Source organism: Limulus polyphemus, unplaced genomic scaffold (assembly GCF_000517525.1).
Source record: "Limulus polyphemus unplaced genomic scaffold, Limulus_polyphemus-2.1.2 Scaffold319, whole genome shotgun sequence".
Lineage (NCBI taxonomy): Eukaryota > Metazoa > Arthropoda > Merostomata > Xiphosura > Limulidae > Limulus > Limulus polyphemus.
Genome location: NW_013665929.1, coordinates 1 through 16,084, shown reverse-complemented (window position 1 = coordinate 16,084; position 16,084 = coordinate 1). Strand labels below are relative to the sequence as shown.

The window sequence follows — 16,084 nt, the reverse complement described above, 5'->3', positions numbered from 1 at the left end:
TGGGTGAGGGGAGAAAAATGAAGAGAAAGTCATTCTGATAAAACTTGCAAAACTCAGGAATCTGTGGCAAATAGATGCCACAGATGAACAAACCTGGCTAACCATGCCAGAACCTATGAGATAGTCACTGACACAACTGGCATTGGAAAACACAGAGATGACTAATTTGGCAGCATGTTTCTGAAACCCAGAGAAGAAGGCACTGGTAGAGGGGAGAGGATTGGAAAATATGGGTAACTAAGGAGGTAAGGGAGGAATGTTGAAGTGTAGCCTCTACCCTAGATTTCAATATATCAGGAAAATTTACAAATACAGACTGGTGCAAAAAGGAAGCCAAACAGAGCCAAGCAGGGAGATACACATGTGACACAAGGCATCCTTGCAAGAAGATCTCATCAACAAAGAAACCATGTATGTCTAAAGAAGATAGGCATGCCAACATGGAAACAATAAGGTTATGGGTATCCGCCAAAAACACCTCAAGGGAATAGTGGAAAGCCTCAGAAAGGAGGTGAATGTAAGAAAGACATTGGAGGACAGTGGTGAGTGTAAGCTGAAGAAGTGATAACCTAAGCTGAGGAAAAAACTCAATGTAGGCTCTGGATCAAATCCCCATGCTTGAATCAAAGACTCCCAAGTTATATAAGAGTCCAAATACAGAAAATCTGACCTATGATAAAGCAATGCATGGGAGTCAGTTAAGTATGGAGGACAAGGCATGCTGGCACCTCAACATAATTGGGGGAAAAATTGATCAGCATGTATTTGAATATCGGAAGGGGGACACACTAAATAACCCAACAAAGGTGCAGAATAAGGAGAGAGGTGGAAAAATCAAAAAGAAACAGGGGAAATTCACAAAAGGTAACATACTCGTCAAAACACAATAAAGTTAACTGAAAATTGCTCACAAAAATGAAAAAATACAGAGCAAAATTAGAGCCCAACTTCACACTAGAATACCAAATCCAAAAGTGATGAAAGTATTCTACAGTATAGAGAGAGTCAGCTGCACTAGGAGGGTGTGTCACACTCCTATTGGTAGAGGTTTGTTGCATGCTTATTTACATGCTACAGCACAGCTATACCACGTGTAAACATGTGAGGGTAGATGGAAGTATCAAGACTAGTGGCAAGCAAAAACTGTGCATATTGAAAGCAACACAAGTCAAGAAAATCTATTATGTGAGAGGAGGTAAGGTATCATATCAGAATTTAAAAAAGTAAAAAGTGGCAGCATTGGGAATAGGATAACATATTGAGCTTCAACATATCTAACTTACAAAGAAACTTCATACTCCTCTTCCATCAGAGATCAAAGTTGAATATTTTAGTTTCATAACGTCATACAATTATTTTCTAAATTTTAAAACAATTTAAATAGCTTTGTAAAAAGGAACAAGCTTACAATTACAAGAGAAGCATAAAAGTATAATTTTGTTAGTTCAAAGGTCACTTTTAGACTCTCATAAACTCTTAACTACAATCTTTTTTGTGTGCACATTAAAAAAGTTTATTAAAAAAATCCAACTTTTTCACACCATAAAATTCAAATCTGATTACCATATATAAAAATAAAATGACATGACTTACTTTCTACATCATGCACTACACATTGTACATAAGTTTGGCACACTCTTCAAAATATAACAAAAAATATTGTTCTCATTAATATCTGTATTTCTAGATTTCTATGAATAAACTAGTTTTATATTTGAATTATTATTTTCAAATTGCCTGCTAAAGTACAGTATCAAGGTATTAGATTTCTCACTTACTTTTTATTGTTTTTTTCGATTTCTCACTTGGCAAATCTGGACAAAATGGTTTGACACTAGAAACTCTCCGTTTTGGTCTGTAAATCCCTGTCATGTGTAGTCCCATTTTAAGGCACAGCTTTCTCAAATCCTCAGTATCTTGAAGACATGGAACTGTTACCTTTAAAAGTTCCTTCAAATTATTTTCATTGCTTTTTACTGACAAATCCTGTTCAAGGAAAAGTTTCTTTCTCAAGTTTGTAGTTTCTGAATTAGCTGGAAGAATTGACTCAACCATATTTTCTTCCATCTGGTGAGGTTCAGGGCTTTGGTCTTCTAATGTTAGATTTTCCTCAACAGCTTCTTTTGCTATACTTTCAGATTCCTCACTAGCCAAACTTACTGAGGTTTCATCATTAACAGTTGATTTAGGCATGAAGGGTGTTAGTTTAACATTGTTTCTCTCAGTATCTGTACAATTTTCTGACAAATTACTATCACCAGTTTCTCTCTCAATGCATGGTGGAGTCTTTAATGTTCCAACAGTAACATCATTTGAAGGAGTTTCATTTTCTAGCTTTTTTTGAGTTTGTTTGATCTCCGCTTGGCAGTCTATTTGAAATTCTTCTTCTATTAAAGGAATTTCCATGAGATCTTTAGGCCTATCCACACAATTAATGTCAATATTTTCAGTGTCTTCCTCCTGGAAATCCAGGAAAGATTTTCCATCCAAGAAATCTCCTTTCATCATTGAAACTGTTGAGGTAAATGATTCGGCAAAGTCAGACTCAATATCAAGACCAATATTATTCTCTAACATTACATATTCATCCCCTAAACTAATTTGTGACTGTGGATGAAGAATTAGAGAGTCAACATCACCATTGGAAAGATTAAATTGAGGACCTCCGGTTTCCTGGAATCCTGAAACACAAGACTGTGGCTCTGTAAAGGATAAACATCAAACTTCAGATTTTATTCAATGAAGAAAATATTATGAAACACCTTATGCTACGTAACAAGTTAAACCTTTTAGTTGTAATACATTTCATGTAGGCATTAAAATAGCCTAAACTAACTTCTAACAAAAGCACAATTTTTATACATTCTATTCGACATTACAGCTTGGCAATTTAATTGATTAATCTACTACTTATGAACATCAATTAGTGTCAAACACATAAATTAATCAATTAATATTACAATTAAATCAATTAAGGTCATAAAATATTCAACTACTCAAAATTAGTGTTCCAAATTATTACTGTTTTTATTTCAACTATTCAAGTAATTGAAATATTGCCTTTATGTTTGTTGTGAAGTAAAAGGTTACATAATGACTTATCTATGCTCAGCCTACTGGGAGTATCAAAATCCTACTTTAGCTTTATAACAGGCCTTCACATTTGATGAGCACCACTGCACTGACACTCATAAGCACACAAAATATGGGTTTTGCAAGAGCTTATCAGAGCCCCTGTCAAGCCTGTAATGACACTTGCTGCTTATGCAATCAGCTATTTTTTTATTACACAGTACAAGCTCACAAATAACTTTGTATGACCCTGTTGGCTGCTAAAACTTCAGCACTTTAATTGGCCTACACTAGCATTGTTACAAGCACAGTAATACAATATTTTTGAACTATATTGTTGTATTAAGTAGGCATCCAATATTTGTAACTGAGAAATGTGTTAAAGTTTAAATTACAAAATTGGTTATTAATTATTAGTAAATTCAGAACAGCAAGTTTGATCATGACCTAAGTTACATTTGATGAACTACTTTGCTTTTCTACATGACACAAGGCTGTAAGGATGTTATATTGATCAGAGGTCATCATATTTCAGTTCTGCTTTCATTTTCAATTGTAAACATGTCTCAGTTTAGCAGCAAAATTGTTTTGTTGTCAACATTTGGCAAATAGAATCTCAGTGAACAAATTAGTTTCTTCTTCAAATTGTAACAAAAAGTTGGTGCAAGTGTTGTGCTTAATACAGCAAGACGATCTGAAAAGAAATGGAAGGGCATAGTCAGCAGAAGGTGGTCAAGTATATATACAGTACTGAATTCACAATGAAGTACTGACACTTGCCATTTGAATTCAGAATAACACCAAATTGCTTTAGGTATGTATATATATATCTCACCTTGTTTTTTTACTCATTACTCAAATTTATAACAACATTCCTTTGTTGTTTGTCTTTGCATGTATAGTCTGTATCATCAACTACTTACATTTTACAGTCAGTATACTACAATAACACCTTTGATTAAAAGGTAAACCCAAACGCTGCCTGTATAGGCCCATGTCTGTAAGAAAATTTCAATCATTTACACAAAGTGGAGGAAAAATGGTTGTTCCCAAGACACTTGCATGTTAGATACATTCAGCATTTAATTAGGCTTATTTTACATTAAAAGCATCATTGATTTTGTATGCATTTGTAACTTATTTGCTAAAGTCTAATGTGATAATATGCACTTTAACTGATTATCAAGTTACTTGTGAACTTTAGGTTTGGGTATTTGTTAACTTTGTGTCAAGTGAGCATGTACTGAGGTAATGTAAGAACTGATTTTGTGGCCTTCATTACTTAAGTACCAATTGAAACATAATTAAACATTTATATTTTATGTACAGTATTATCTGTTTGTTTATTTTTTATAAACTGGTAGGCATATACACATCATTTTTAGTAAATTTCTTTGTTATCAGTCACTAAGATTATCTTTTACATAAATTCCAATCATTTTAATGATTCAAGTTTGCTGTTTTTATTAAATTGTTTTATTATAACATATATTATGCAAAACTTATACTTTTATGTATTTGTGTTTTTAAGGTTTTAAAAAGTCGTTCTAAGATCATGAGAAGACTCTTCCTGGCACCAGTGGTACTGCTAAAGATGGTCCTTCTGTTTTCAGCATCTCTCTTCAACCTCAGATAAATGTAGCTCTTCATACACAAGATAAGGAGGCATACAGAAAGTTTATTAAAACAGCTTACTTGCATGCTGTGGAAGAACAGCCTCTGTCAGCATTCAAAACTAGTTAAAGTGCAAAATCAAAATGGAGTACAACTGATTTCAAATTTTCACAATGCCAACAGAACAAAAAAAATTATTAACATTATTGCAAAAGCCATTCATTAGAAAGTGACAGTAATTTTATATTCATCAATAGCTTTTGCAATGCATAGTGATGGAAGTCAGGTAAGAAAAAAGAACTGACATTCAAACAAGGTATACCAGTATATTTCTGTGTTGCCTTACAGAACATTGATAGCTTTGATTATGTATGTGGAAGTAAGCTAGAGGGGAACATTAAAGATGTATTCAAAGGTGATGAAAAGATTTCAATTCTAGTGGGTAAGTGTATTTCTCCGCTAGTTTCAGCTATAGCCAAAGAAGCCTCTTTTAATACTAAAGTTAACAATGGATTGCCAACAAAACTGAAAAATGATAAATGCCTTTGGCTTGTAGCATTCACTGTATTTCCCATAGAGTTGGAGTGGCATTGAATGATAGTGTATCTCAATCATTTGCTGATGTGAAAAACTTCATGACAGCTATATATTACTTATTTACACAATCTGGAAAGTTCAAAAGGCACTTTGACAACTGCCAGTGCATTTAGTGTGCAGCATTTTAATTTTCCCAAAGTGCATGGTACACAATTTGTTGCACAAATAAGATGTGGAGTAAATCATTTCCTGAGTAACTGGGTAATTAGTTCTTGAGCAATAGAGAATTCCTTTGCCAGTTGCAAGAAGAGAGTAATGTTGGCTAAATTTCATGGACTCTGAAAGAAGACTAAAGTGTACTTTTCTGTCGAAACATTGCTTGTACAAAGATGTGTTGAGTGCATGTTCTATTTTGTCTTTGCATTTTGAAAAAGAAAATATTTTATGCTATCAGATATTGCATATGGTAGAAAAAGCAAAGGATAACTTAGAAGTCAAGGAAAAAATTCAGGTACACACTGTGAGAATCTTTTGAAAAAGTTTCAAACTTGAACTGGAAATGAAATCAGGTTCTGGGCATATTAAGAGCACTTCACTATAAAGCAAGGTGCCAGGAAAAGAAAAAAAAGAGAATACACTACTGCCAGTGTCAACTACAGACTAATGAACAATGTAGACTGTGATGAGAAAACTAGTCTGAGAATTACAGTTATTCCAAGTGTCTTGAATCAAGATTTTCCTCATTTGGAAGTGAACTTTATCAGTTATAATTTTCCGATGGTGAATATATATTTCCAAAAGATAGCTTTCGTCATTCAATGCTGCTCTCTATATGTGTAATTCTTGCTCACCACTAGCCTTGATACTCGCGCCTACCCTTACATGTTTACATGAGATAAAATGCAGAAAAAGAACTGAATTGATGATATTGCAACTGAATAAGGTTGCCACAAATTGTTTTTCAAATTAAACTAGTTTCTTTCTTTCTTTTTGGTGAGACCTCATCACTCTCTTCACAGCATGGTCTCCTTGGCTTTTTGAAGAAGAAACTGTCTAGTAACTTTTCAGTAGTAATTACCCCTCCCTGCAAGAAATACCAAACACCTCAACCGTCACAAAATAATGCAACAGTTGATTAACCAGAGAAAAAAGTGACTTGATGATATTGCAACTGAACAAGGTTGCCACACCTAATTAATCTAGTTTATTTCTTGTTTGTTTGTTTTTTTGGTGAGACCTCATCACTCTCTGCACAATGTGACCTCCTTGACTGTTGAAGAAAATGTCTAGTAACTTTTCAGCCATGAGCATCCTTTACTGTGCATGTCACAAGGTTTTAGAGTAAGTTACGTTCAAAATTTAATTCAACTACTTTTTGTTTGTTCATGTTATGCCTATTAGCATAGCATAAAATTGTAGCTAATAATCTATATTTTAATAGTGTACAAGTTTAAAATTTTAAATTTTATAACACGATATTTAAAAAAGATCCATAATTCCCCCAAGTGTAAGAAATGTGATATCTTTAGCCACAGCATAACAGCTCATAGAATGGCTCAGAGTTTTTCAAATACAAACTTTTTGCTCATAGCTCCATCATCTCTTGACCAATTTGAAACATAATTACAGTTTTGGACACAGAAGGTCAAACCCCCTTTTGATTTAATCCTGCCTAAAAGAATTTCAATTTGAGGGTAGGCTGGTAGAGAACCTAATAGGTAATAAAATTGAACTGGGTATACATGAGTCCCATGCTTGGTATTGCTGATACACAAAAATATAGCCAATAAAAAGGAAAAAAAGATCTCTCAGATTAATTTACCCTAATCCTGCCTAAAAAAATTTTTTAAGTGCCGTAGCTATTGAAGATTCCTTCTTGCTACTGTAGGCATCCGCTCTTCTCTAATTTATTTATCACCCCTCCAAGAAGTACAAAATTTAATGTAAATTACTCATTATAATATTGTAATCGCTCAAACAAAGCACAATTTTCATAGACTTCAATTTTGTTTGGCTACAGACCTCTCTTGCCACATCTACCTGTCACATCCTCTCTTTCAGGATTTGTCAATATTTTACTCTTACATTTAATATTATATTATTTTTAACCAATAAAAAGCCAAGGTTTTCATCTATCAAATGATATATTGTATTACGTCACTTTCTATACAGAAATATTTGTAATTTCTCTATCAGTACAAGCTTCATTCCCACAAGAAACACATGAAAAAGCCAGAAAAATTGTGATGTTTATTATTCTATGTTCTTTGATGAATTAATCAATTGCATAAAATTTATTTACTGCACTACTACCATTAGTATTAAAAAAATTAATATGGTTAAGTGTCCTCAACAGTCAACAGCAAATACAAATGATGGCCCATGTAAGTAGCTAAATTTGTAAAAATAGCAAGCTCTTTCGGGTACTTAAGGTTAAATTAGGTAAAATAAATAATAATAATATAATACAACATTTTCAAGAGGCACGCATGTGAGGGGCTTAGAGTAGCTCATGTGTAATGTAATTCGACAGAGTAACATCAAATGCACATTCCCCAAGTGATTTACAACTTATAATAGTGCGAATGGTACTAGTTAGACATAGGGCAATAAAACAATATGTAATGAGTTTAAAGCTACTTAGAATAAACAAATGTAAATTCATGTTACAATTTCAAATCATTCTAGACAGAAAAAAGGATAATTTTTTCTTTTCTTATTTTTGGTGGTTACGAAGTCAGTCAAATTGGCCAACCTTGTATACAGTTAGCTTGGAGAAAATAATAACGATAAAATATAAAGTTTTACTGAAAAAAAAACATTTGAAATGAAATGAATTTAGGAGGTTTTATAAATTATGCAAATGACATTTGAGATTTTTGAGATGAAGAAAAGTATTTTTAATCTTAACATGAACAGGAGGGTAGTTAGGGTCAAATGAAGACAGGAAGATTGGGTCTGGGAAAATCTCCAAGAGGTGTCAGGATCAGATCCCCACACCTGAATCAAAGACTCCAAGGACTGAGAATCCAGAAAAGGAAAATCCTAATGACGAAACTAATGCGTAGGAATCTGAGATATGGGGCAGGGGGATGAGGCATGCTGACCCCAGAACTTAACTTTGCTGTAAACTGATCAGCTGGAGAAGATGGAAAAACCAGGTAATCCAAGGAAGGGCAGAATTAAGGAGGGAAGAAGAGATCTTAAAACATATAAGATACAGACAAAAGGTAACATACCAGTAACACTATATGCAGGAAGTATATATGGTTTGGGAGTGTCCACAGGTGGAATACGGGAAAGCAAGGCAAAGGAAGAGGGTGGAAACAGGCTATCCAAGTCCTGTCATTCTGTCTATGTTCCCCAAGAAAAGGAATATTTGGTCTGGTATAAGGAGATACAGCAGGCTGCATAATAGACCAAAACTTGTGACATACAAAAACCAAAATCTCTTCAACAGAAAACATGGACCCTGGTTTTTGTAATGTGCATGCCTCAACTCAACTAAACAACCACAAGTTCAGGAGAAGGACACAATCTTGTGGTTTGCTCACCTCAACTCAACTGAATAGTTGCCAGCTGCAGGAAATGGGCACAGAACCTCAGAAACTCCAGGTTGAGGTGCAGTAATAGGAGTAAAAACAGTAGTAATTGCTATAATTTGAAACTCAGAATTTAAACTGAGAATGGAAATCTAGAAATTAACCTATAGTATTTTGTTTCACTTTTAAAAAAATTAATAAAACTATAAACAACAAAGCTAGTTGTTCAACAATTCATGAAATTAAAAAAAATCAAAGCAAATGTGAGCAAAAGTTAGATAAGAAATGAAGATTGGGCTCTACAGTATAGAGAACCAGCTGTACCAGGAGGGTGTGTCACACTCCTATTGGTGGAGAGTTGTTCCATGCTTATTTGCATGCTACAATACAACTGTATCTCATGTAAACACGAGGGTAGGTGGAAGTATCAAAGCTAGTGGCGAGCAAAAATTGTGCATATGGAGAGCAATACTGAAAAAGAAAAGCTATTATGTGACTGGACGTAAGGTATCATATTGGAAGTATGTTTTGGATAGATCCAGCAAACTAGGGTAACACCACCAGGGAAATTAAGTATTCAAATTTACTTGCAGAACATTTTTATGAGACACTAAAAATGAATAATTTTGAGAAAGCTAAGATAAGCTCAGAATGAAAAGAATTCAAGAGAATGGGTAAGTACTACGTAAGTAGTCAAAACTAAGGATCTCTGGGAGTGTGTGCTTTTATACAGGAAGGAATTAAGAAAGTTTGTATGCTGGTCAAAATATTACTCTGCACAGAGCCCGTTAATAGTGTTGTTGAGCAGGGTTTAGTCACCTTACCCACATGCTCACTGACCAAAGGCTTAGTTTAAAACATTCAATAGTGGAGAACCTTTAACTGATTAAAACAATTAATTTTGTACAGACACACGATGAAAACAAACAAATATTAGAAGCAGCCTTGGAGAAGTCTATGGCAAAAAGGAAGAAAAAGAAATTTGATACAAATCCTTCTAACATGTCTATAGAATGTGCAGCCAAGAAATGGAAGTCAGACACGTACAATAAAATGGATTCTTTTCATGATTAAGTTATGAATGACTCGGGAGACTATGATGAGGATGATTTTATCATATCTAGTAGATCACATGATGTGGCTAAAACAGATTTTCCTCTACACAATGTGTGTGTCAGGATAATGATTGAATATTGTCCACTAGCTAACAGTTAAACACAAACAGAACAGAAGATCTTGGTACATACTAGTGACTATGCAAAGTAGGTTTACTTCATATTAACTTTTTTTTTTTTTTTATGAGATGTGTTTTTGCAAGTTTTTGACTTAATTTTTTGAACAAATATTTAAACTGGTTTTATTTCTCAGTAAATAAACTGAGTAATTATTATATGATTCTAGTCAAGATGTTATGTGTCAGACCTTAAGGAAATTATAACATTATAATTTTTCCAATTTTACTGGATATAAAAATTGTACTGATTGTTACTTTGCTTATTCATGAAATTAATTTACCAGGTTTTACCTCTTACCCTGACTTTGCCCATGAAATATGACCGCCGGTTCACTTAATTGAAAAGAAGTACAATTCAGTCAATACAAATTAACTTTTATTGCCCAGTTTCATAAACAAAGAATAAAGATACAGCATCAGCCCATGTACTGTTTAGTGGGGGCTGCTTACAGCTCTCATGTGTTTTTGAAACATCAGGGCACGGTTATAAGTTGTTTTATTTTGCTTATTTCAAGTATGCTCAGCTTTGGACCAGCATGTCCTGGTAATGGAAAAAGGAGGGGCTGGTTCTAGAGGCTTGGGTTTAATGCCAATTGCCTCCAAACTTAATCACCCTGTTTTTGTTATGGCAACACTACTAAGGCCATATGCCACCGTCACTAATTTTTAACTACCAACTACAAGGAAGGCAACTAGCTGGCAACACCTGCTGCAAACTCTTTAGCTACTAAGGTGTTATACAAAATGTAAACTTACTATTTACCTTGCTTTATGTTTCTCATTTAGAAGTGTGTAACTATATTTTTTAATGTTGTATAAGCAGGGATGGATGTAGGAGATCTGGATCTCCCTCCATTTTTTCTCAGAATTTAACAACTGCATTCTTTAATGTTGTATAAGCAGGCTAGATCTAGAAGAGAAGTCCAGGGGATCTGGGCCCCCTATTCTCCTATTTGTTTTTTAACGTTATATAAACTGGCACAGATCTAGAGGAGGGAATTTAGAAATTAAAAAAAATTGCCAGATGTCCTTATACTACTATGTAGTATCACAAAGAAACATTAGATACTAGTGTTTTTATTTAATTGGGTTATTATTACCATAAAAGCCTTTTTTTGAGATTTTTCTGAAATCAACATAGCTGGATTCTACAGCAATCTATTTAACCCCTCATCCAGTAACTGATTTTTTTCTATGCTAATACAACAATATAAATTTCATGGTAACTTTTCAGACACTAAGACTTCAGAAAATCATTTTCATCAAATTTAATATTGTTTAGGACACATGCAGCTCTTATAACATACTTGTTACCCAATTTGGTTTTAATTGTTTAGAAGTCATAAGTCTCATGAAAAAATATTTTATACACCAGCAATACAAAAAACAAGTGAAAATGCTAATGGTATGATTAAAATTAAAGACTTTTTAGAAACAAGTATCCTATTTACAAACAAACTCTACATTTTTTTTAAATATGACTTTAAATAATTATAACTATATAACTTTCATTAAAAAATGTGCAATGTTTGTTCTTAACTGTTTTTATTTATACATCAATCATATTACAAGAAAAGAAAATACATGCTTTGAAGCTGCTGAATTATACTCTGAATGAGCTAATTATTTACAGAATATTTTAATTTTGTTTTACTTATTTTGGTTACTTTACGATTATATAATCAAAGCTGATTTATCCACAATACTAAATTATTAGAGTGCCGGTCTTTTCCTTCATGCAAAAAGTACTGAAAATTTGGTTACAATGTTACACAACTAATTTCTAAACATTAACTGGTATCATACCATCCTTGTCAAAATGAAACATTACTGTAGCTAGCATGAAGAAGTTAAATATTGTCATTACTTGTTAACACACCAATACTATATTATTTGAAAACTTTCTAATTCTATTCTCATTCATTCCCTAATGGTTTTCAAGATAAAATTACAAATATCAAAACTGTTATTTTACAAAATAAATAGATGTTAGGCTATTTTTAATTTTTTTTGTAAGCTGTTTGATGTCAAATTTAGACTACTAGGTTTTTACTTTGGCTAAATACACATTTGCTTAAAAAATAAATAAAATCAGATGCAATCATTGATTTCTCTTTATTGGTCACAAAGTGTTTGAGTTACAAACATCTAAAACAATACTGAATTGTAGATGAGGGAAAGGGTGGATTTTCAGAAAACATTTTACAAGGTGCCACACAAAAGACTCATTAAAAAGAGAAGGTTCAAGAAAGGGTTACTAGGGTGATACCCAAGATGAAAAGGTTGTTATACAAGGACAGGTGAAGATCTTTGAAAAAGAGGAGTTAGAGGGGATTCAATTGAGGTGTTTAAGATTGTTTTAAAAGGGAACTTACAATGTTGATGCATCATCTTGTTTCGTAATTAATGATGAGAATGATAGCACAAGGGGACAGAAATATAAATCTTAGTATAGCAGGAGCCATTTTCAGCTAAAAGTTTTACTTTTCTAACATGATGGTTGACATTTGAAATGGGTTGGTTTCAGATGTAGTGGATGCAGTAAATTTAAGGGAGGGCTTGATAAATATTTAGGACAAGGGCTGGTTTTGAGGGTTTTATTATTATCATCACTATACACACATATATAACTTTTTTAAAAGTTTAGTTTAGTGAAAGGAACAGCCTAGATGGCTAGACAAATCCTTGTTATCCTTAAATGTTATGGTATGTTTTTTCTGTGTTAAGCACACACACACACTGTTTTAAGAACTAGTATACTTTACTGTGTTGGATATTATACCACCCAAAATAATTCACAGTGAAAGTGTATTATACCTGATATTATAAAAACTATCCTTCCTAAACTTACTGAACAAGAAACATTTTGTCTTATTGTTCTACAAGACACTGTTATCATTGGTGTTAAACTGCTTCAGTTTTTTCAGTAATGAGTTATATAAATATCAATATATAAAATTTGTATCAACATTTTTTACTTGAAATACTTAAGTTTCAACTCTTCAAGATAACCTACCTCAGACTTCCAAATTCTCTTAAACTGTACTATTTGTTGAAATTTAGCTATTTTAAACTGTGAATGTTTTTAAGTTTAACTTCACACTTAGTCACTGACAGTATATTGATGCTACAACTTCCTTTATATATATATATATATATATATAGATAGATAGATAGACACACACAAACACAGAAGGCAGCACTATATATTAATGAAATAACCAATGAGTGTTGATTTTCATTTGATAATTTCAGGCAAAACTACATACAGGCCCTCTGTACATAGTCATCTCAAATTTTGAGATGATAGACTAGAGAGAAGATGCCTCATCAAGGGTGCCTTCTGCCAACTCTCGTCTGATTGAACAGTCGGAAATGACTATCACTGTTGCAACAACACACCTGCAGCTCTAAAGTGCAGTGCATTTTTGCGGCAAAAGGTCATGAATAGTGAATTCTTAGATTCACAATCTAACAAGCTAAGCCACTAGATCACACTCAGTCCCTATACAAATATTATTTCTTAATTAAAATAAAATTATGAGTTAACATGAAGATGATATATCATGTGCAAACCACAACTGACTCCATTCACTAGTATCTCATTCATGTTGGTGATAAGGCTTAACAATGCAACATGATAGAAATCAAGGGAGCCAGTATTTGGAAAATTTACTGGTTAGTGATTTTAGTGGGATAAAAACTTTAACATTAATTTCATACACTTAAAGTAGTTTAATATTCTATAGTAAATTTAATATTTTTGTTTATTCTAAAGTTTTTTTCTTTGATGTCATTAATTCCTACACTTTACATTCCATTAACCTTACACTTACAATAACATCATGTTCCAACTTAGGTCTAACAAATCACTGAAATTTACTGTTATCAATATCAGTGTTGTACAATTCTGCCAACTTTGCAAGAATACATTATCCACATACACACTCACTCACTCACTGTCTCAGTCTTAACAAATTGTATATAATTGTTTTTTCAATATTATATCCTTTAATGGTTTATTTCTCCATTCCATAATATTAATAAAGTATCACATTTGTTTGCTCTTTTTCAAAGTATTATAGTAATTTCAAACATTTCAGGCTCAATTTTTTAAACGTAATTTACTGACGTTGATAAGGGGAATTTTACGCATTAAAAAAATTACAAAGTTGTCGAATAGAATTAGAAAATCTCACATGTTTAGATAAATTGTTAGGTTGTTTCATTTATAAGATGGTACGTCCTAACTTTTAAACACTGCGTTGACCTACACTACAGCACTTTACTTACTAAAAACAGTAAAACTAAGTGACATTTGACACCATGGATCGTGAAAGACACATATTTACTTATTAAAATTATTAATGTTCATTCACTAGTGTAAAAAATATAAATGTATAATATCCGAATACCACTTTATATAGAATTAATTTTACGGTTCATCAAACAATAAAACCTGTTAATGGTAATACTTTTCACTGGTTAACTAGCGTATATCCTAAGCCTAAAATTTATAATGATAAACACTAAAAAAAAAAAAGGAACACTTAACAGCAATACTAATAATAATATAGACACGTAGCGCCTAACGACACAGCCAATTCTTTCCTATAAACTCCATGATTAAACTGAGTAACAAGAAAATAAATAATTTTATTGATACTTATATACCTACTTATAATTACTACGAAACAATAATTTCAAAATTCGCAAAAAGGTTAAAGAATCACCATACAACTTTTATAAGAATTACTTACCACTCATAGCACTTTCAACGTCCATTTTGTCTCACATGGTACAGAAAACTAAGCCTCGTGATTGGTTGGTGTAAGCTGAAACTAAGGATTTCGCGCCAGTAAGTATCTTATAACTTATTAATTAATTTGTTTCAAGTTAATAATTGAAAAGGCTGCAACTTATGAATTATTTGAATACTTTTTTAACCAGCACGTGAAGATAATTATTAGTTCACTGCTGCCTAAATCTGATATTCATATACCAAGATTAAATACATTTTTACCATTTCCGAACTAAAACACGTTAACTTTACAAAAATGTTTCCTGTGTTCAAATTCAAACTTTTTTCTCTTTTCCAGACAGACAGACTCTACTTCTATATTATAAATGAGCAGCAGTATGGTAATTAATACTGTAGATTCTGTTATACACTCCTCCTTTCATACAGAAATATACATGTTCGGAATTAGTATTTACCGTCTGAACCATTTTGTTATTTTCACTTTTTGTGTAATAAGGTCAGGTAATTGTTTTAGATACAACTTCATAGTGAGTTCATTCTCCTGGCCACAGGTAGACCAATTCATCACACTTTTTCAAAATTCAATATAATCAGGTGATTAACTTTTTTGTATGATTTCCCAGGAAAGTTTGGTGTCTGATCAAAGTTAAAATAATATTTTGACAAATTAAGTATATTCCCTATTTTTAATGACATTTTACATGTGTGTTACTAAGTAGCTTTTACGTTTATAAGCATGTAAAATAACAACATCTAAAGCAAAAAATAACATGTGTTATTGTTACTGGTTTTTTTTTCGCTCAATGTTACATAATGTGCTGTCTGCGTTTTGTACTCCACTGCGGAGAATTGAACCCCGGAATTTAACATTGTAAATCTGGAAACTTACCTCGTAGCTACCATGTAGATATATAATATAATATATATATATATATATATATATATTATGTATAAACACAAAATATAAAGAAATATAAAATATATATCTTCCCATTCGTTCTTTCAATTTTTTTTTCAATACATCACGACTTGCCCTCCAGGGCTTCGCATATTGACAGCAATCACTTACCAATGTGGTGTGTCTTCAGTTTCGTCTCCTATGAAAATAGATAAATAAATAAATTCAAACTGAATTACAAATAAGCAAACAGGCATGACTATGCAGTCACTCTAGATCAGGGGTCACCAAACTACGGCCTGCGGGCCGGATCCGGCCTGCCGCTGCACTGTGCCACAAATGAGCTAAAATATAATTATTTATATGGAAATATAATAGATTGTAGATAAACTTACTATGTAAAAAAAAATAAAGTAAGTGTAAGT

At 32.6% G+C, this 16,084-nt stretch overlaps 1 protein-coding gene across 2 annotated transcripts in view; it reads right to left on the bottom strand.

Annotated features, from left to right (window-relative positions):
• Positions 1-14,846, bottom strand: part of LOC106457344 (histone-lysine N-methyltransferase SUV39H1-like) — a 59,626-nt gene extending 44,780 nt beyond the window's left edge. The window contains exons 1-2 of one of the 2 annotated variants that reach the window (XM_013916745.2): positions 14,760-14,846; positions 1,779-2,702 (exon numbers count right to left, since the gene is read on the bottom strand). In XM_013916745.2, coding sequence (XP_013772199.1) covers positions 1,779-2,702; positions 14,760-14,784 — 949 coding nt within the window. In that variant the 5' untranslated portion in view covers positions 14,785-14,846. Of the gene's footprint in view, positions 1-1,778; positions 2,703-14,292; positions 14,375-14,759 lie in introns of those variants that run through there. The other variant, XM_022383225.1, reaches the window with a different exon arrangement.
• Between the last annotated feature and the right edge of the window lie 1,238 nt (positions 14,847-16,084).